This window comes from Manacus vitellinus, unplaced genomic scaffold (assembly GCF_001715985.3).
Source record: "Manacus vitellinus isolate BGI_N305 unplaced genomic scaffold, ASM171598v3 scaffold_29_pilon, whole genome shotgun sequence".
NCBI classification, from domain to species: Eukaryota; Metazoa; Chordata; class Aves; order Passeriformes; family Pipridae; genus Manacus; species Manacus vitellinus.
This window is the reverse complement of record NW_021940207.1, coordinates 5,809,232-5,829,471: the sequence shown is the minus strand read 5'-3', so window position 1 is coordinate 5,829,471 and position 20,240 is coordinate 5,809,232. Positions and strand designations below refer to the sequence as shown.

At 48.8% G+C, this 20,240-nt stretch overlaps 3 protein-coding genes across 4 annotated transcripts in view; all 3 read right to left on the bottom strand.

The window, feature by feature from the left end:
• Positions 1–701: 701 nt before the first annotated feature.
• Positions 702–4,397, bottom strand: LOC103758334 (phospholipase A and acyltransferase 1). 2 transcript variants are annotated; one of them, XM_018074949.2, is made up of 3 exons: positions 4,176–4,397; positions 3,712–3,980; positions 702–1,465 (listed from the first exon to the last, which is right to left on the bottom strand). In XM_018074949.2, exons 1-3 carry the CDS (start codon positions 4,291–4,293, stop codon positions 1,448–1,450), a joined length of 405 nt encoding a protein of 134 aa, XP_017930438.1. In that variant the 5' UTR covers positions 4,294–4,397; the 3' UTR covers positions 702–1,447. The 2 variants fall into 2 exon arrangements, with proteins under 2 accessions (XP_017930438.1, XP_017930437.1); XM_018074948.2 differs by lacking the exon at positions 702–1,465 and adding an exon at positions 2,678–3,336 and having other exon boundaries at positions 4,176–4,375.
• LOC103758276 (phospholipase A and acyltransferase 1) lies at positions 2,673–16,025 on the bottom strand. Its single transcript, XM_018074951.2, has 5 exons — positions 15,983–16,025; positions 15,341–15,551; positions 14,873–15,141; positions 14,373–14,488; positions 2,673–3,202 (listed from the first exon to the last, which is right to left on the bottom strand). Exons 2-4 carry the CDS (start codon positions 15,456–15,458, stop codon positions 14,384–14,386), a joined length of 492 nt encoding a protein of 163 aa, XP_017930440.1. The 5' UTR covers positions 15,459–15,551; positions 15,983–16,025; the 3' UTR covers positions 2,673–3,202; positions 14,373–14,383.
• A 3,179-nt stretch (positions 16,026–19,204) lies between these two features.
• Positions 19,205–20,240, bottom strand: part of LOC103758332 (IgGFc-binding protein) — a 69,941-nt gene continuing 68,905 nt past the window's right edge. Inside the window, exons 67-69 of the mRNA XM_029960740.1 lie at positions 20,041–20,172; positions 19,579–19,693; positions 19,205–19,358 (exon numbers count right to left, since the gene is read on the bottom strand). Of these exons, the coding sequence (XP_029816600.1) occupies positions 19,205–19,358; positions 19,579–19,693; positions 20,041–20,172 (401 nt within the window). The remainder of the gene's footprint in view (positions 19,359–19,578; positions 19,694–20,040; positions 20,173–20,240) is intronic.

The window sequence follows — 20,240 nt, the reverse complement described above, 5'->3', positions numbered from 1 at the left end:
TACACCATGGAGGAGAAAATGCCAGGAAAAGCCAAGCTGCAGCCACAGGAGGTCCTGCCAGTGTTCACACCCTGCTCCGTCTCTGTGGCCCCTGGTACCGAGGGGAAAGCACTGTCTGCAATAAAGTGGAAGCATTTCCTCTCCCATTACAGCCTCTTTCAAAACTTCATCCTCATTTTGCTCCGTGTACTCTGCCCCAATCCCTCTCCATGTACATTGTCCTCTGGAAACAGCCACTGCCTTCTCCAGGACCAAAACAAGTCCCTGCTCTGAGGTACCCTCAAGTGCTAAGCCAGCTGTGCTCCACCACGGGATCAGCTACATGCAAGGCTTGTGTTTTCCTGATGCTCCCTCCATCCGTTACTGGGTGGGCAGGTTGGTGGTGGCACCAATGACTGTGGGTGCGTAGGAGCTCCTCTCCTGCTCTTGTTAATCTCCTCTCTTTCAGTCTGTGGAGTGCTGTGATGAGGGGCTGCCCAATGCCATTGTCACCAGCATTTCCCAAGTTGGCCCATGGGTACACTCCATCACATGTGGCTGCAAAATCCTGTCTAGAGGCTTTTAAAATCCTAACATACACAGTCACACAGGGTTATCCTTTTGGATTTCCCCCTCAGAAATAGGGGCAAGAGACTTTTTCTTACACATTCCTTACACAATTTTTATCTATTATATTATTATTTTAATATTTATGATAATCTAGCCAGTCAATTACATAAAGCATAATAATATAATACTATAAAAATAAACATGCAGCAGCTTGCTTTGTAAAAGTTCTCTTACAATCTCTGAGCCTCTTATCCCTCTTCCCCCCACACCAGGAAGCCCAGGCCTCTGAAGGACGGGTTTTAAGTCTATTTTGCAACATTGTCATCTCCTGAAGAAACTCCACTTCTCAAAGCAAACAGAAAACAGCTCAAAGCAAGCACAGTGCGTGAATATTCCCACACTGAATATTCTTAGGATTTTCCAGCTCTGAGGTCATCTTGAGCAAAACCAACTCTATGGCAAGTGATGGATTCTGCTGCTCCTCCTCACACACTCTCTTCGTGGTTCAGGCAGTGTTCAACCAAATCCTGTCAATGCACCCACCAGGCTTGATGGAAAGGCAACCAAATAATAATCAGCCTGAGCCTGACTGCACAGATAAACACGGTACAGATCCAAACCCCTGCATTTAGTGAAATGCTACAGCTTCCAAGAAGTACAAGAAAATTCACCAGCTGAAGTAATGGCAGTATTCTTGCCCTTTCCAGGCTGAATTAGACATGGGAGAGGTGCATGTGCTGCTCTCACACAGTGCTCCCTTGCGAGGTGTTGCAGACAATGCTCTGAATACAGAAAGCTTAAAGCTCAGGGATTGCTGTCAAACCACCGAAATAGTTTAGCCAGGAAAGCAGTTTTGATCACATTTCCAGGAATCAAGAAAGGACTTTCAGTTTCAGTTTTAGGAGAATATGTTTTCCTGTGTTAAAAGAAAGAATTTTATTTAAATGTAATAACAAGGGGCTTTACTAAACACAACCAGAAATCTTGGCTTTTTTATTTCAAATTTTTTTTTACTTTCCTTGTGTGCGTGGCTTTTGATTTAGTTCCTGAACCATGTTTGTTTCAAGAAGTTTTTTCCCTTCAGCTCTTCTGGTTCTCTCCCCAGTCCTGCTGGTAGGGGAGTGAGTGAGTGGCTCTCTGGTCCTTAGTTGTTGGCTGGGATTAAACCACGACAAGATGTGAAGAGCAGACAAAACCAGCAAGCCTCTTAGAGACAGCTGTTTTGCTCTCCTCTCTCCTTACAGGCCAGGCACTTGCCTGAAATAAAACCAACACAGGAGTCTATTTCTTACAGGTGGGCTACAGGGAACAGGCTTTTTCAAACACTTAGGCCTGATACTCCAGGTAAAGAGCAATAAACTATACTTTCCCAAAACAGTTTTCTTCTCAGATAATCCACACATCAGCTTTGTGACAAGAAAATAGCAGGGCTCATGACATTGGGAGATGAGCAATAGGTGCCTCACAGCTCATTCTGCACAGACATCACCCCCAGCACTGCAGGGATCCCAGCTTTGCCTTTCTGCTGGCTGGGGAAAGATTGATGTGCTGACTATGAACTGCTTAAAACCCACTTGTGGCCACTGAAGAGACAATGGTCCCAGATCTGGGGGACAAAGGTTCCTGGCTGCCCTTGCCATCTCCAGTGGTCTTTCTCTAAGCCTCAGTATTTCTTTGGCTCAATGAATAGAATCATAGAATGGGGAGGTTGGAAGGGACCTTAAAAATTATATACTAAACTTGCTCAGGTCCAGTGCCAACAATAACTGGGCTTACAGGGGTGAGGAGGGAAATTTTGGTGGAACAAACAGATGACTGAGAAAGAGCCAGCTGGGATTTTTTGGTCAGACTTCCCCAGACTGGGGGGGTATGATGCTCCCAAAGGGAGCCAGAGGAGCCAGGGAAAGGAACACTTTCCAGGCAGGCAAAAAATGAGCAAACACCACCACAGAGCCTGTAACACCTGCCCTTCCTTCCTACCTCCCATCCTCCCAGGAGATGCTCAGTTTAGGCACTGCAGCCACCAGCTCTAAGACACTTTATGTGCCTTGCTTGCCCTTTAGTAGGCCTGGGAACCAGGGGTTTTCCACCTACACAGGCTCTCAGCTGGAGGACACATAGTACATGCTCAGGAAGACTTTTATTTTATTGTGTCAGAAAGTTAAGGTTAAAATCCATTATACACAGAAAGAGCCCACAGGAGTCAGCTGAGAAAAAGAGGATGTGGGTAGAAAGCCTGCACCAGTCCTCAGCAAAGTACTGGAGGGGGGTGGCAGGGAAGGAAGGGATACTTTGCTTGCAAATGCTCCCAAACTACCAAAACATCATCATAAGCAATGAAAAAAAAAAAAGCAGATATGGCAAACAGGCTGGTGCTGCTGGGGTCACATTGAATGGTGATGCTCAACTTACTCTTTCTAAAGGGATGGGAGAAGGAAGGCTGAAGTATGTAACTCACACACAAAAATTCATTCAAATGCATAGAAGAGGATTTTATGGCAATATTATTTTGGGTTTTTTACATTTTATTACTGCTTTGCTTTGGTTATTTTTGCAAGAGTAGCTGTTGTTAGTAGGCCCAATGGCAGTTTTGGCAGAGGCTGGGCAGTGACCCTCCATGGCCAGAGGCTCCCTGCCTTGCTCTGAGCTCTTCCTGACAAGCTGTCACTACTCCTTCTCTCTGGATTTGCCCCTGGGCGAGCCAAAGGCAGCGCAGCCGACAGCAATACCAGCGCAGACAAGAATACCAGTTCCTAGTGCCAACATGCTACCAACTCCTATCTTGGCCTGTAAAGGGAAAGGAAAACACGGGCTGGAAACAAAAGAAGTAATTATATTTACCCCCAGGCATGCTAATGAAAAGCAGGCAGGGATAATCAGGGCAATCAAAGAATGAGTTACGTCTACCCCATAAATAGAAGGGTTTTTTGCCCTTAGGATGTGGCATTCAGTAAGAGGGCACTGTCAGGGTACAGACAGACCACAGTGACCCTCCTGCTCCAGGGTGTCTGGTGAGGCCAGAGGCAGTGCTTGTTTGGACCCCACACCTGGGACTTGACTGTCCCCAGACAGTGTGTGGGCTGTGTCCCTGTCCAGGGGCTCAGAGGGAGCAGCAAGGAAGTGCTGTGTGAGGCACAGAGGGGCTTATCTCATGGTACTTACCTGGTCAGAGACACTCTCGCCATAGCGGAGCATTGTCACAAAGTGCTCACAGTTTTCGCAGAACAGATTATAGGTCACCTCCATGCCAATGCAGCTCTCAGCACGCTTGATGATCTCCTTCACTGGGAGGGGGGTGCGGGAGCGGTCATACTTGTTGTTGACCTCCCAGTCATCAGTTCCCACCACCTCCTTCAGGAGCTGCTTCTTCACCTTGGCCTTTTTGCTCAATGTTGTGTCACTACTGGCTGACAGGCATCGGATCCCTTCATCTGGGAAAGGCAGGAAGGAGATAAGCCAGGCAGAACCTATGTGGCCCCTCCAAGACCTCAAATGGGTTTCTGGCTGCTCTTCAAAAGGCCATCTACATACACAGTTTTGGTCAACCAGCAGCCCGCAGAGGGAGACAGGGCTCCCGGGGCACCACAGCACCCCCTCTGTACCCTGTCAGGTTGCACCAGCCTTACCTGCGGACGTCACGTGGACGACATATCCATCCCCCAAGTAGAGGGCCCAGTGCTGGTAAACTGATCGTTTGATCTTGATCAGGTCGCCAGGCTCGGGTTGACGCCGGCGGCGTGACATCCCAGGAGCCTTCGGTCAGGACACGGCGGTGCAGCTGGTCTGGCTCAGCGCAGGGCCCAGCGGAGCGGGGAGGTGTGGGGTGTGCAGAGGCACCTGCCGGGACGGCAGGCACGGAGGGCGTTAGTGCCGGGCACCGAGGGCATGAGCTGCCGGAGCGGCGGGCCCCTCCGCGCCGGACCCGGCTCGGGCGCGCTCCCGCCCGCTGGCGCAGGACAAGCACGGAAGACGCGCCACCTGCCCACCCAGAGTAATAGGTGGCTAAACCCGCACGTCCCCGGCTCCATCTCCCCGCCGCCGCCCGTCCCTCGCTCCCGTCCGCCCGGCCGCTCCATTCGGGCTCAGGCTTGTGCCGCGACTGGTCCCGCTCTGCTGGCCGCGCCAGTCCCGGGAGTGCCCCGGCAGGTGCCAGCCGTTCCCCAGGCTCCGGGCACTCCGGAGCCCCTCCGCCAGAGCCGCGCCCGCGCCAGCCCCCGGACGGGGCCGCATCCTGCTCGTAGACGCCCGCTCGCATCCCCCGAGCTCCGCTCACCCTCGCCCTGTCCCGCTGCTTCTGCCACCGCGCTTCCGGCCCGCTCTAAATAGAGGGGGGCTGAGCACGCCCCGGGGATGCCAGAAGGGCAGGGTCCTTCCTGGAGTCACTGCTGCCTCTGCCTGGGAACTGTCCCATCCTGTCCCTCCCATCCGTTCGGGGCTCCGCTCCCGAGAGTGTTGCCAAAAACCACCCGTTGGGTGGGAATTGTGGTCCTGCCACCCAGGATGGCGTGAACCACCACACTGCAGGGAGCCTATGAGTTCCAGCAGTGCTTCTTAGCACTCCCTCCACAGCACTGACTCTGTGCCCTGTCACTCCGCAGGACCTTCTCTTGCAGAACAAGAACCCCTGGCTGCTCATTAAAGCCTGGCTTGGGAGCTGCTGTATTGTTTCACCAATTTCTGTGTCTTTCTGTCCACATACACCATGGAGGAGAAAATGCCAGGAAAAGCCAAGCTGCAGCCACAGGAGGTGCTGCCAATGTTCTGTGGCCCCTGGTACCGAGGTGAAAACACTGTCTGCAATAAAGTGGAAGCATTTCCTCTCCCATTACAGCCTCTTTCAAAACTTCATCCTCATTTTGCTCTGTGTACTCTACCCTAACCCCTCTCCATGTACAGTGTCCTCTGGAAACAGCCACTGCCTTCTCCAGGACCAAAACAAGTCCCTGCTCTGAGGTACCCTCAAGTGCTAAGCCAGCTGTGCTCCACCACGGGATCAGCTACATGCAAGGCTTGTGTTTTCCTGATGCTCCCTCCATCCGTTACTGGGTGGGCAGGTTGGTGGTGGCACCAATGACTGTGGGTGCGTAGGAGCTCCTCTCCTGCTCTTGTTAATCTCCTCTCTTTCAGTCTGTGGAGTGCTGTGATGAGGGGCTGCCCAATGCCATTGTCACCAGCATTTCCCAAGTTGGCCCATGGGTACACTCCATCACATGTGGCTGCAAAATCCTGTCTAGAGGCTTTTAAAATCCTAACATACACAATCACACAGGATTATCCTTTTGGATTTCCCCCTCAGAAATAGGGGCAAGAGACTTTTTCTTACACATTCCTTACACAATTTTTAATCTATTACATTATTTTAATATTTGTGATAATCTAGTCAGTCAATTACATAAAACATAATAATATAATACTATAATAATAAACATGCAGCAGCTTGCTTTGTAAAAGTTGTCCTACAATCTCTAAAATCATCTAGTTAGCTTGCTCAGGCCTAATGCCAACAATCATTGGGCTTATAGAGGTGAAGAGGGAAAGTGTGATGTGCTTTCAGGATTACTAAGTTGCATCGCTGGATCCAGTGGGCAGTGACTATATATGTTTTTTCCACTTTCATCTTTTCTATCCTGTCTTTCTCTCCCCTATGAATTTTGTCCCCACCCCAAAGATTATCTCTATGTCACACTGTTATATGATAGCACCCAAAATGCTAGCACACCTGTTGATACAAAATTGTTAAAATAAACCTTTCTTATATATGTTTTCAGACACCAATTATTCAGTGTTTTTTCATTCTAATCCACCCCAAGGGAATTATTAATAAGAACCTGGGTTACCCCCTCCCCTTTTTCTGGGGCAGGTAGTAACACTCAGGTCTTGCTAACATCTGCTACAAAGGCTCAAAAATAACTGAATGCAGCAAGTGATGGATTCTGCTGCTCCTCTTCACACACTCACTTCGTGGTTCACGCAATGTTCAACCAAATCCTGCTAATGCACCACCAGACTTGATGGAATGGTAACCCATAATAATCGCCTTAAGGTTGACTGCACAGACAAGCACAGTACAGGTGCAAACCCCTGCATTCAGTGAAATGCTACAGCTTTCAAGAACTAAAAGAAAGTTCACCAGCTGAAGTAATTCCAGTGTTCTTGTCCTTTACAGGATGAATTGGAGATGCGAGAGGTACATGTGCTGTCCTCACACAGCACTCCCTTGCAATTCTCTGAGTACAGAAAGGTTAAAGCTCACAGATTGCTGTACAACCTCCTAATTAGTTTATCTGTGAAAGAAGTTTCAATTATGCTTCCTGGAATCAAGAAAGGATTTCGGTTTCAGTTTTATGAGAATATGTTTTCCTGTATTAAAAACAAGAACTTTATTTAAATGTAATAACAAAGGGCACTACAAAAACATGACCAGAGGTCTGGGCTTTGCTATTTCAAACATTGAAAAACTGATGTTGAAAAAACACAATGAAATACTTCCTCGTTTTACTTTGCTTGCATGCGTGGTTTTTGGTTTACCTGCTAAATCATGTTTCTCACAACTCACAAGTTTTTTCACTTCAACTCTTCCAGTTTTCTCCCCAGTCCAGCTGGTAGGGGAGAGAGAGAGTGAGCAGCTGCCTGGTGCTTAGTTGCTGGCTGGGGTTAAACCTTGACAGCATGTGAAGAGCAGACAAAACCAGCAAGCCTCTTACAGACAGCTGCTTTGCTCTCATCTCTCCTTACAGTCCAGGCTTTGAAAATGGTCCACGCAGTGATATCACTGCCAGTGTAGGAGGTATCCATGGCCTCCCCATGGCCTTCACCTCCCAAATATTCCCAACATCCAGTGTGTACCAGAGTTGATCAGGTGGGTTTGCTGGGTGCAGTCCTGGGATGCTGCTGCCTGCTCGAAGGTCGGTGTGCGGGGTTGTGGGTGGGAGTGCACTTTTCTCAAAGGTGCTGATAAACCAAACTTCATTCCCCAGTAACTGTATAAAATACAGAAGAAGAGGGGTTTGAATTGGTTTTTTATCCTCAAACTTCAATGCTGGGAGGTTTTTTGTGGTGTTAGGAGGACTTTGCTTATTGTAGCTGGTATTTCTGGAACAGGTACAGGAGTAGAGTCACATGAAAGGACAGAATAAAACAGTGACCACAGAATAGACTTGCTTGCCATTACTTAAAAAAATGTTTATTCATAAGCTGAAAACAGATATGGAGGAGCCAGCAATAATGCCATTTAATGAAATGGATGTGAAGATAATTAGCTGTTTGTGTAGAAATGTGCTTGAGTCCCAGGACCACTGAGCAAATTAGTAATGAAAAAGCAACAGCAGCTTAAGCTGGGTATTAAAATCCTAGCTGTAGAATGAAACAAAGGAAACAAGCCACTGCAGATGAAGGGTAGTAAAGTGGCTCTGCAGCATCTTAAGGAAAAAAAAGTTTGTCTATGGAATTTGACCTGTTTTCTATTCTTCTTATAAGCCTAAACCCAGGACCTGAAAGCAGAAACCACCTACAGCACTAAACTTGCACTGTGGGAGCTGCTTGGGTTTGTGTTTTATGTCTTGAGCAGGGAAGGTCGAGATGCTTTGGTTGCTTAACTGTGGTTAAACATCTGTCCTGATTCAGTTTGTTGGTTCCACTCTGCTGTTTTGAGTGCTGCATACCCATTGTTTGTCATATGCTGTGCTCACCACAGAGTTTTATCCTTTGTGGTATCATTTAGTGGGGAGAAAGGTCACACAGGGCTTCAAGTTTAACAAAGATGTGAAAAGCTGTAATTCCTGTCAGAGGGTAGATTGGTTGTAGGGACGCCAGAGCTGGGGAAAAAAATCCCATGACATAACTTTAACTCTTCCAAAAGAATAAAGGGAATTAGAGGAGGCTGAGCCCTTTCTAGCTGGGTGAGGAGGCAAAGGAGCAGGACTTGATGTAAAACTGGGGCTTTGGGAGAGCAGCTGCTTCCCTCTGTTGGGACAAAAAAAACCAACTTGAAAAATGAGTGAATGTCTCAGGCAGGTGAAGGAGGGTAGTTTTTATAGGTTAGCTAAACGTAGAAATTTTTTAAAAAATTTTTTCATATCATCATAGAGTTTTGGAAAGCGCGAGGGACACGTCCCCCCTCTCTCAATGCAGGCCGGGAGCAGCTGCACTCGTGAGAGCTCCCCTCTGTGAACTTCACGTTTCGCCCGCTCTTGCAGCCACGGCTCTGCTCCGGATACATCGCGATCGCGTGACCTCATCGGGACGGCGCTGCCGTCTCGGTAGCACAGAACTGAGAGGGTGGTTTAGGTCATGTTTTTTCTGCTATTTGTTTGGGGCGTTTTTTGTTTTGTTCTGTTTTGTTCTCAGTTTTTAGTAAAACTGTTATTAATTTTTCTACTTCACTGCGACACCTCGTGGTTTCAAAAAAATTAGTGATTTAGAGGGAGGGAAATAAATAAGGAGAGGGTTTGACCTGATCAGAGGTCCCACCTCCTAAAACATATTGTCAGTAAACCAAGACAGTAGTTAAGGAGAAATTATCATTATGTATCACCAGTATGTGCCCAGAGCACGGCCCTCAGTTACAAAGACATTACAGCTGTGACCACTCTCTTTTATCAGCTGCATCACTGTGGCCCTGTGTCTTTTCCAAGGGAAAGCCCTTCTGGAATTCCATCTATACAAACTGTGAGTAGAGCTGAAGCAACATATACTCTGCAGATGCCTGTTCTTGCCTCAAAATAACCCTGGCTGGAGAGACTGCTAGGAAAGGGATGCTGTGGATTTTTCTGTCCCCATAGCAGTTTCTGGCATGTAAAATAATTGTTCTGTGTGAGCTCCTACTTCTCCATTTCAAAAAGCTCTGCATAAGTCCTTCTTCCTTGAGAAAGGAGGCAGCAGAGCTGAAAAAGGAGACTGCATCTTGGTTTGGAAAATAAGTGCTTCCAGAAGATGATATGCTGCACAGTTTTTCTGTGGCCATATAGGAATCAGAATGTGCCAAATCACTCGTGCAAGAAAAAACAGTGTAGATGGTGAGCTTTGCAACAGGCTGGTGGGAAGTAGCTCCTGCAGTTTTGATTCCCCAGCTCTTCTTTTAGCAGGAGGGAGAAAAGGAAGGGATTTGACTTGGAGGCAGTTGTACAGCATTAGTATTTGGGGCTGCTAACAGCACACTTACGGACTTTGGTCACCAACACCCCTCCCTCCCAGGGTCACAAATGCTCTTCTGTCCCTAGATGTATTTTCAGTCCTCCTGGCCCTCCAGTTGCAATCTGCCTCTTCCTCTTCCTTGCTGGTATTGATACTGTGCACAGTAGCATGCAGGTAATCACAAACAAAATGTGCCTTTCCTTTCCATGTCATGTATTTAGCTGGCTCTTTAGTTAAGCATATGGAGCAGAAGTCAACTTGGGAATTAATTTGCCGATCCAGTACTGATTGGGCAGCCCTTTGTGTTGCATGGCCAGGTTTTGATAGCAGAGGGGGGCTATAGGGGTGGCTTCCATGAGAAGCTGCTTGGAGCTTCTCCTATGTCTGACAGACCCAATACCAGCCAGTTCTGGGATGGACCCACCCCTGGCCAAGGCCAAGCCAATCAGGGATGGTAGTAGTGCCTCTGTGATAACGTGTTTAAGAAGGAGAAATAAGTTATTGCACAGATGTAATTGAGCTCAAAGAGAAGAGGAATGAGAATATGTGAGAGGAACAACTCTGCAGACAACAGTCAGTGCAGAAGGAGAGGATGAGGTGCTCCAGGTGCCAGAGCTGAGATTCCCCTGCAGAGCTGAGATTGCCCTGCAGCCTGTGGGTAAGACCATGGTGACACAGGCTGTCCCCGTGCAGCTCATGGAGGTCTGCAGTTGAGTAGAGATCCACCCATGGATCCGCCCATGGAGGAGACCTATGCCAGAGCAGATGGATGACCAGAAAGAAGTCTGTGACCCCATGGGAAGCCCATGCTGGAGCAGGCTCCTGGCAGGGACCCGTGGAGGGAAGAGCCCACGCTGGAGCAGCCTGTTCCTGAAGGACTGCACCTCATGGAAAAGTGACCCACACTGGAGCAGTTTGTGAAGAACTGTAGCCTGTGGGAAGGACTCACTTTGGAGAAACTCATGAAGGACTGTCTCCCAATGGAAGGGATCCCATGCTGGAGCAGGGGAAGAAGGACTCCTCTCCCTGAGGAGGAAGCAGTGGTAGAAATGATCTGTGATGAGCTGACCATAACCCCCATTCCCCGTCTCCCTGTGCCATTGGGAGGGAGGAGGTAGAGCCCAGGAAAGAGGGAGGGATGTGGGGAAGGTGGTTTTAAGATTTGTTTTGCTTCTTATTATCCTACTCTGATTTTGTTTGGTAGTAAATTCAGTTAATGTTGGCAAGTCAAGTCTGTTTTGTCCATGACTGTAATTGGTGAGTGATCTCTCCCTGTCCTTAACTCATAAGCCTTTTGTTATATTTTCTCTCCCTTGTCTAGTTCCAGAGGGGAATGATAGAGAGGCTTTGGTGGATACCTGGCATCTAGCCAGGGCCAGCCCACCACAGCCTTTCAGACTTCTCTTACAACCTGCTGACAAGAACATGAGTAGTGAGGCAGTCCTCCTCTCCTTTAAAGACTGAGCAGCAACCAGGAGAAGAAAAAAGCATTTGCAGCTTGCTGAGCTTTTCTTCCTCACAGAAAAAAAGAAGCACAATATGGTGGATTGTGGATTTGCATACTAGAGGAGGCTTGTTGTCTGGAGAAGTGAGTGGGCAGGGATTGCTGTTGCCTCCCCTTATGTCCCCCTGGAGAACCATGAGCTCACACAGGCCTGGGCCACCTCAGCCCTGCCAGGCACTCATCCAGGGCACGGAGCAGACAGACAGCTGCTGCCAGCTGTGCTGCCCAGGCCAGGAATGGCCAAGCCCTGCGGCTCCCCTCCGGCCTTCATGCACAGGATGCATTCGGGTGGAGGCCTGGCACTAGAGCCAGCACAGAGGGAGGGGAAGCACACATGTGCATCAGCTGTGGCTGTCCAAAAGTACTTGGGCTCCAGGTTCTGCCCCAGGCATCTGACCTGCAACTTTCAGCAGTAGCCTAAGTAAGATAGGCAGATCCATGCCATGGGGAATCTGGCATCAAAACTTCCCGGATCTCTGTGGCAAAGAATTGATGTCACCTTCAAGTACCTCCTCCGTGCTTGCCACTTGTTAGACATCTTCTGAAATCATTAGGAATAGATGCATCTCTTGGCAAGGGATTTAAATCTAATGGCTCTCCATGTCTTTTCCAACAGTCTCTTTGCACTCCTGTGATCTGGAGAGTTTATGTGTGGCTGGTGCTCTTGGTCATCTCTTGTATACCTTTTTTTACAGAGGTGAGTGCATCTGATTACCAACCATTCTCTAGAGCAAACAGGGGCTGGGTCTTTCTAGCCCTACCTGCAGCCATGCTCTCCTCCTGTCATAGCATAAACCCTCAAGCCTTTTTTTTTTCCCCTTAAGACTCAATGTATGCCAGTCAAATCCATTTTATGCAGCCTTGGGGATGATTCAGATCACAACCCTTAAGCCTTTAGAGAGGGAGGTGTAGTGCAGCTGCCTGGGAGGATCACGCTGCCTGGCTCACAGCAGGAGCCAGCCACAGCATGGGTCAGCTGCTTGGCAGTGATTTTGAAACGACTGTTTCCCTTTTGTCCTACAATTGACCAGGCTAGAGACTGCACTGGGTTGTGTCTCGGATATTGCAGTAATGATTAATCCCTGAAGTGCCCTGTGGGCTGGTACCAAAAATGGCAGAGAATGCTGCAGACAGATCCCAACTGGCCTCAAACAAATGCAAAAGACTTTGCAACAAAGAGCGGGGATGAGATTAGTCCCACCTGCAATCACAGTGATGGGCACTAGGTGAGACCCTGCAGCCACATGTGGGACTGCACAGTGCTGGGGCTTCCCCAGCTTACACTCAATAGCCCAGGTTTTCATCCTCTGGTGTGCAACAGATTCAGATACATGAAATCCCTACACAAACCCACCCATTTAGGGGCAGGCTGGCTGTGCCCTGGAGCACAGGTAGGGATTAATCTCTTGGCTGTTTGTAAATTAACAGCTTTGACTCTACTCCATGGCAACTGCAGGAATCAAAAAAGGAGTTTCAGTTCCACTTTTATGAGAATACATTTTCCTGTATTAAAAATAAGAACTTTATTTAAAGGTAATAAGACAGCAGTACAAAATACAACCAGAAGTTTTTGCTTTGTTATTTCAAACATCAAAAAACTGACAGTGAAAAAACTAGTGAATTAAGTCCTTGTTTTACTTTGCTTGCGTGCATAGGAAGTTTTTTGACTTCAACTCCTACTGGTAGGGGAGTGAGCTTAGTTGTTGGCTGGGGTTAAACCTCGACAAGATGTTAAGAGCAGATAAAACCAGCAAGCCTCTTAGAGACAGCTGTTTTGCTCTCCTCTCTCCTTACAGGCCAGGCACTTGCCTGAAATAAAAGCAACACAGAAGTCTATTTCTTACAGGTGGGCTGCAGGGAACACTTAGGCCAGACACTCCAGGTAAACAGAAGCAAACCAGACTTTCTCAGTTTTCTTCTCAGATAATTCACACATCAGCTTTGTGACAAGGAAATAGCAGGGCTCAGGACATTTGGAGATGAGCAATAGGTGCCTCACAGCTCATTTTCCCCAGACATCACCCCCAGCACTGCAGGGATCCCAGCTTTGCCTTTCTGCTGGCTGGGGAAAGATTGATGTGCTGACTATGAACTGCTTAAAACCCACTTGTGGCCACTGAAGAGACAATGGTCCCAGATCTGGGGGACAAAGGTTCCTGGCTGCCCTTGCCATCTCCAGTGGTCTTTCTCTAAGCTTCAGTGCTTCTGTGGCTCAAAGTGTAGTACCACAGAATGGGTTGGTTGGAAGGGACCTTAAAAATCACCTAGTAAGCTTGCTCAGGGCTAATGCCAACAATCACTGGGCTTACAGGGGTGAGGAGGGAAATTCTGGTGGAACAAAAAGCTGACTGAGAAAGAGCCAGCCGGGATTTTTTGGTCAGACTTCCCCAAACTGGGGAGGTGTGATGCTCCCAAAGGGAGCCAGAGGAGCCAGGGAAAGGAACACTTTCCAGGCAGGCAAAAAATGAGCATAACACCATCACAGAGCCTGTAACACCTGCCCTTCCTTCCTACTTCCCATCCTCCCAGGAGATGCTCAGTTTAGGCACTGCAGCCACCAGCTCTCAGACACTTCACATGCCTTGCTTGCCCTGTGGTAGGCCTGGGAACCAGGGGTTTTCCACCTACACAGGCTCTCAGCTGGAGGACACATAGTATACACTCAGGAAGACTTTTATTTTATGTTGTCAGAAAGTTAAGGTTAAAATCCCTTATACACAGAAAGAGCCCACAGGAGTCAGCTGAGAAAAAGAGGATGTGGGTAGAAAGCCTGCACCAGTCCTCAGCAAAGCACTGGAGGGGGGTGGCAGGGAAGGAAGGGATACTTTGCTTGCAAATGCTCCCAAACTACCAAAACATCATCATAAGCAATGAAAAAAAAAAAAAAAGCAGATATGGCAAACAGGCTGGTGCTGCTGGGGTCACATTGAATGGTGATGCTCAACTTACTCTTTCTAAAGGGATGGGAGAAGGAAGGCTGAAGTATGTAACTCACACACAAAGCTACACTCAAATGCATAGAAGAGGATTTTATGGTAATATTATTTTGGTGGTTTTCAGATTTTATTAAGGCTTTGATTCGGTTATTTCAGAGTGGTTGTTGTTAGTAGGCCCAATGGCAGTTTTAGCAGAGGCTGGGCAGAAACCATCCACGGCCAGAGGCTCCGTGCCTTGCTCTGAGCTCTTCCTGACAAGCTGTCAGTACTCCTTCTCTCTGGATTTGCCCCTGAGCAAGCCCACCAAGACAGTGGAGACAACAGCAGCAGCTCCTACTGCCAGCATGCTACCAATTGCTATCTTGGCCTGTAAAGGGAAAGAAAAACATAGGCTAGAAGCATGATAAGCAATATTTACCCCTAGGCATGCTAATGAAAAGCAGGCAGGGATAATCAGGGCAGTTAAAAGAATGCAAAACATCTGTTCCATAAGCAGAAGAGGTTACAGTCTGGGTTTTAGCCTTAGGATGTGGCATTCAGTAAGAGGGCACGGTCAGGGTGCAGATAGACCACAGTGACCCTCCTGCTCCAGGGTGTCTGGTGAGACCAGAGGCAGTGCTGGTTTGGACCCCACACCTGGGACTTGGTTGTCCCCAGACAGTCTGTGGGCTGTGTCCCTGTCCAGGGGCCCACAAGGAGCAGCAAGGAGGTGCTGTGTGAGGCACAGAGGGGCTTATCTCATGGTACTTACCTGGTCAGAGACACTCTCGCCATAGCGGAGCATTGTCACAAAGTGCTCACAGTTTTTGCCGAGCACATCATAGGTCACCTCCGTGTCAATGTAGCTCTCAGCACGCTTGATGATCTCCTTCACTGGGAGGGGGGTGCGGGAGCGGTCATACTTGTTGTTGACCTCCCAGTCATTATTTCCCACCACCTCCTTCAGGAGCTGCTTCTTCACCTTGGCCTTTCTTGTAAATATTGAGGCAGTGCTCACCAACAGAGATGGGGCCCCTTCATCTGGGAAAGGCAGGAAGGAGATAAGCCAGGCAGAACCTGTCCAGCCCCTCGAAGACCTCAGATGGCTTTCTGGCTGTGCCTGGAAAGGCCATCTATCTCCACACACAGGGTGGGTTCACCAGAAGCTCACAGAGGGAGACAGGGCTCCTGAAGCACGTTAACATCCCCTCTACACCCTGCCAGGCTGCACCAGCCTTACCTACAGGTGTCACGTTGAGGACATATCCATCCCCCAAGTAGAGGGCCCAGTGCTGGTAAAGTTGTCGCTTGATCTCGATCAGGTCGCCAGGCTCGGGGTGCTGCTTGCCATACGCCATCCCAGGAGCCTTCGGTCAGGACACGGCGGTGCAGCTGGTCTGGCTCAGCGCAGGGCCCAGCGGAGCGGGGAGGTGTGGGGTGTGCAGAGGCACCTGCCGGGACGGCAGGCACGGAGGGCGTTAGTGCCGGGCACCGAGGGCATGAGCTGCCGGAGCGGCGGCCCCTCCGGACCGGACCCGGCTCGGGGCGGCCGCTCCCGCCCGCTGGCGCAGGACAAGGCACGGAAGGGCCGCCCCTCCCACCCAGAGGATGAGGTCGGCTACCCCCAACGTCCCCGGCTCCATCTCCCCCCGCCGCCGCCCGGTCCCCTCCCATCCCCCGCCGTCCCTTCGGGGCTTCGGCTTGTGCCACGACCAGTCCGCCCCTCTGCCGGCTCGCAGCAGCCTCCCCGGGGCCCGCGGTGCCCCAGGCCTGTCCCCAGGCTCCGGGGCACCTCCGGCCCCTCGCCAGAGCCGCGCCCGCCGCCGGCCCCCGACGGGGCCGCATCCTGCTGGCAGACGCCCGCTCGCATCCCCCCGCTCACCGCACCACCCGTCCCGCTGCTGCCGCGACCAGAACTCCTGACCCGCTGGCACGCCTATAATAGCCAGGAGAAGGCGCTTGCGCAGATCCTGCCGGGCTCACTGCCAGGACTTATCCCGGAGCCCCCCGTCCCGTCCCGCCCCCCCCCGCCCCGCCCCTCCCGAGGCTCACTCCCGAGGGTGTTGGCTAATCCGCTCGCTGGGTGGAAAATCTGGTCCTGTCCCCGGCGAAGGCGGGCCACCGCCGCCTTGCCATCTCCTGCAGCCGCGAAGGGGTTCTGCTTCTACGCAGCCTTGCAGTGAGTGAGCATCCGTCACCAGGAAACCTTTCGAAAGGGAAAGGATATGCTGCCGTTCCAATTCTTCACTGTCAGGAGGAACAACAGCGATGGAGCTCAGAATGTAGTCGTTTTATGGCAAAGAGATTTTTAGGATGCGTTTTTATTTTTTGACACGGCCCAGGCATTTGTTTTGGGACATCAGCGGAATCTGATGATTGTGCCCAGCAAGAGTCTTGATCCGAGAGGGATCCCGATCCTGTACGGCCATCTCCTTGGCTGTTGCCTGCACAGTGTGCTAAAAAGGAGTGTTCACTAACACTAAAACTGTCTTCTTGGTGAGTTGAACTCAGCAGTGTATTTAAAGCCCGGCATTTAAAAAGTCAGGTGAGCAAGGTGGTTTATTTAAAAGATGAGAGCAGTGGGAGATTTGTCAACTTTCTGGCTTCTAGTGACATGAATTAGTTAATTTAGTGGAGCACTGAGTGGCAGTTCTTTCTGTATCACCCCCTACTTCAAGTCTGAACTATTTGCAAAGCTTTGCAGTAGAAAGCCAGGGCCATTCTTGTGGTATTGACCAAAATATATGTATATATATATGTAGAAACCCAGAAATCTGCTTTACGTGGGCACAGCAGGGTTCTGTTGCCTGGGGGAGCCCGGGCTGGGATCCTGCAGGGCAGGGACTGGCCTGTGCTCCCACCAGTGCAAGGGGAGGTGAGTGTGGTCAGCACCGCTCAGCAGTCACAGAATCGCACTGTAGCAGACACACAGTGCAATAGGAAGCTGCCGCTGAAGAGGCAGGACAGATGGCATTATAATCACGGTAAAATTCCATCATAGGGTTGACAGTTCATTTGTGCATAAGTAGGTCTCTCTCGTTGATTCATTTTCATTATGTAATGAGGTTGAAAGGCCCATTCTATTCACACACTCTCCAAAATAGCTGTGGCCTGTGTGTATGAACAGGCCACATGAGCAGGCTGGTGTGTCCTTGAATGGACCAGAATAACCTAACTCACCATGGAGACTACAAATACTTCTCTGGCTAACAATACACATGAGTTTATGGATAAAAAGGAGGGGAGAAAGGGTAAGTAAATAATAACCGGCATTATGGCAGAAACAAGAGGAGGCCCACACTGTTCCTCACTGTAATCATTGTTAAGGAAACCCTTCTGTCTGACCACCCAGGAGCCCCTCTGGCAGGCACACTCACACCACCTGAGCTGGGACTGCCCATCAGGACAGGTGGCCCCAGTGAGCCAATGGGTGCCCTGCTCGACTCCCTGTACACCCCACACTCACACAGTCAGACAAGGTTTCCTCACTGGCTTGACCCCAGGTTTCCCCTAGAAGAGTCTCAGACACCCGGACCCTTAAAATAAATTGCAACAACAAAAGAGCAGCTTGAGCTGGGTGCCTTCAAGGAGGGACCCCAGAAAAAGAAACCCTGCAGTTTTTATACCCTCACAGTCTAAGTGTGCTGTCCCTGGTTCCTGCTGTGTCTCTGAGTGTCTGTTCACCTGGCTGGTGCCACAGGTCCCCATGCCCTTTGTTATGTAAAAGATTGGCACCAGTTCAGGGCCCTTTACCTCTTGCACTGCAGCTGCACACTGAGCTTCAAGCTCAGTATTCCTAAACAATCAGGAGGTAACCTGCAGTGAACTGGAAAAGCATCAGTAAAACTTTTGTAGTACTTATGTTTCAAAGCTTCACTCATAGCACTGGAAATTCATTCTGGCCTTGTACAAGGCTCAGGCAGTGCTTCAGTCCCTGAGCTTTGTGACTGGTCTGTTATGGGGTGGGTGTCTCACACATGGCATGTTACCAGGCCTTGCTGCAAATGCCTTTGCTCTCCTGATGTAGGGGGGTCCTTAGCGTGGTCTGGGGCTGAGTAGATGCAAATCTACTCTCACATTTACCATTTTGGCAAAGACCCCCAAGGAGAGTTTATGACAGGACCTCATTCTTCAGAAAGTTTTTGTGAAGTTATGGTCTTGCTTAGCCCCCACAGGGACTGATTACAACCCTATTTCTTTTCCCCCTTATCCCCTCCACTCTAATAGCAAGGAGGCAGTTCTCCTTCAAACAATCACTTCTTTCAGTCCAGCACTCCCAAGGAGGACAATGGGGGTTATTTGTTTTACTACGTCTGTCCTTAGGTGAGCTCAGTGTCTTCTTTATTATTTCTCTCCCCAGTTGGATATGCCTTGCCAGAAAAGGAGTAAGAACTGTGTCCACATCAGTCCTTCCATGTGTCCCATGGAAGGATTTGGGTAGGATGATCTCATGAAGACCTGCCTGGGATGCTATAATTAGTTCACAGAATCATAGAATGGTTTGGGTTGGAAAGGACTTTAAAGATCATCCAGTTTCAAACCCCCTGCTGAGGGCAGGGACACCTTTCACCAGATCAGGTTGCTCAGAGCTCCATCCAACCTGGCCTTAAACACTTCCAGGGATGAGGCAGCCACAACTTCTCTGGGCAACCTCTTCCAGTGCCTTATCACCCTCACAGTGAAGAATCTCTTTCTTAAATATAATCTAAACTTACTTCCTAATATCTAATATAAACATGCTCTCTTTCAGTTTGAATTCTGACCACATCAGTCTACACATCTACCACAGTCTACCGCATCAGTTTTGTACATCTCTCAGAGGTGAGTAGGTGATGGTGTGCAGCACACTTGGGCTGTCAAATTCTGTCTGGACTTTGTGTTTTTCAAACAGCCTTTGAAGACAACAGAGTCTCTCATGTCAGTTAGAGCATATTCCAGTTTGGGTCTACAACATGAGATCCGAGAGATATTTTAAATTCACAACTTCAAAGGTTTTCAACAAACGCAATGATAAATTTATTACTATTTCTTCTCAAAGTAGTAGAAATATAATTAAAATATAAGAGCAGAAAGTATGATAAATGAATTGGAAAAATATTGTTAACTATAGCTGTGTATTTTGGGATTCATTTTGATCAAATGCACTGTTCACGATGCAGCCATAATCTTGCTCGTGTACTCTGGCATCCAGTTCATCCCTGGACCACTTCAAAGAAGAATCCCTTGTTATTGTATGTGTATCCACATTTCTCTTTCTCCTGTACAATGAGAAAAAAAAAAAAAGAACAACCAATTTTAGTTTCTGTTCTTATCTATAGTGAGAAGTCAAACAATGGTCAAAAGAGATCCCAAGTGCTGTGGTTCCTTTCTGGTCCTTGCAGGTATTTGACTGATGGGAGTTTTGAGGTTTACAGGTGCTAAAAGGGGTGTATGTGTTTTGAATCTTTTGAATGTAGCAAAGCTGGGAAAAAGCCTTACCTGTACAGGTACACTGTAGATGAGATGAGAATGACAATAACAACTACACCTGCCACGACTCCGATGACGATGGCATATGTATAGTCCTTGGGATCCTCTGTGTCAGGGTCTTCAGCTGAAGAAGAGATAAGAGCCCTGTCACTGAAAGCTGACCATACTATGAGCAGAATTTTTTTTCTCAATCCTTGCCTATGTGTTTGGTTTACACTGTGTTCTCTGATGAATGTGGCTTTCTGGAGTGGTGTCAGGCCCTGATCCTGTATGCTCTACAGAGCCATGCTGTCATGATTTCTGGCACCTCTCCACTGGGCATCTGACAGTTCTTTCTGCTTGGATGACCACAGGCTCTCACCCACTGGGTTACTAATTTACATAATGAAAATGAAGACCAAGCTCAGTTTTCTCCATAATAACATCCATTTTTGAAAGTGCAGACAGGGAAATCCAAAATAGTTTTATTACCTGTCTTTTCAGCCTCACACGTTGCTCCTGTGTACAGCTCTGAACATTCACAGTAGAAGAGGAGAGAGGTGCCATTGGTAGTTTCAGAGCAAACACCGTCATTCTGACAAGGGTTTGGCATACATGGTCCACCTAGTGAAAAGGAAGGAGAAATACTTGATTCTCAGATAAGTCAACACTGAGAGAGCTGTTCTTGCTTA

Coding starts and splice junctions, on each gene's coding strand:
- LOC103758334 (XM_018074948.2), bottom strand. CDS start 4,293: ATGTCACGCCGCCGGCGTCAACCCGAGCCTGGCGACCTGATCAAGATC. Junction 3,981..4,175: donor CGTCCACGTGACGTCCGCAG/GTAAGGCTGGTG, acceptor TGCCTTTCCCAG/ATGAAGGGATCCGATGCCTG. Junction 3,337..3,711: donor GCGAGAGTGTCTCTGACCAG/GTAAGTACCATG, acceptor TTCCCTTTACAG/GCCAAGATAGGAGTTGGTAG.
- LOC103758276 (XM_018074951.2), bottom strand. CDS start 15,458: ATGGCGTATGGCAAGCAGCACCCCGAGCCTGGCGACCTGATCGAGATC. Junction 15,142..15,340: donor CCTCAACGTGACACCTGTAG/GTAAGGCTGGTG, acceptor TGCCTTTCCCAG/ATGAAGGGGCCCCATCTCTG. Junction 14,489..14,872: donor GCGAGAGTGTCTCTGACCAG/GTAAGTACCATG, acceptor TTCCCTTTACAG/GCCAAGATAGCAATTGGTAG.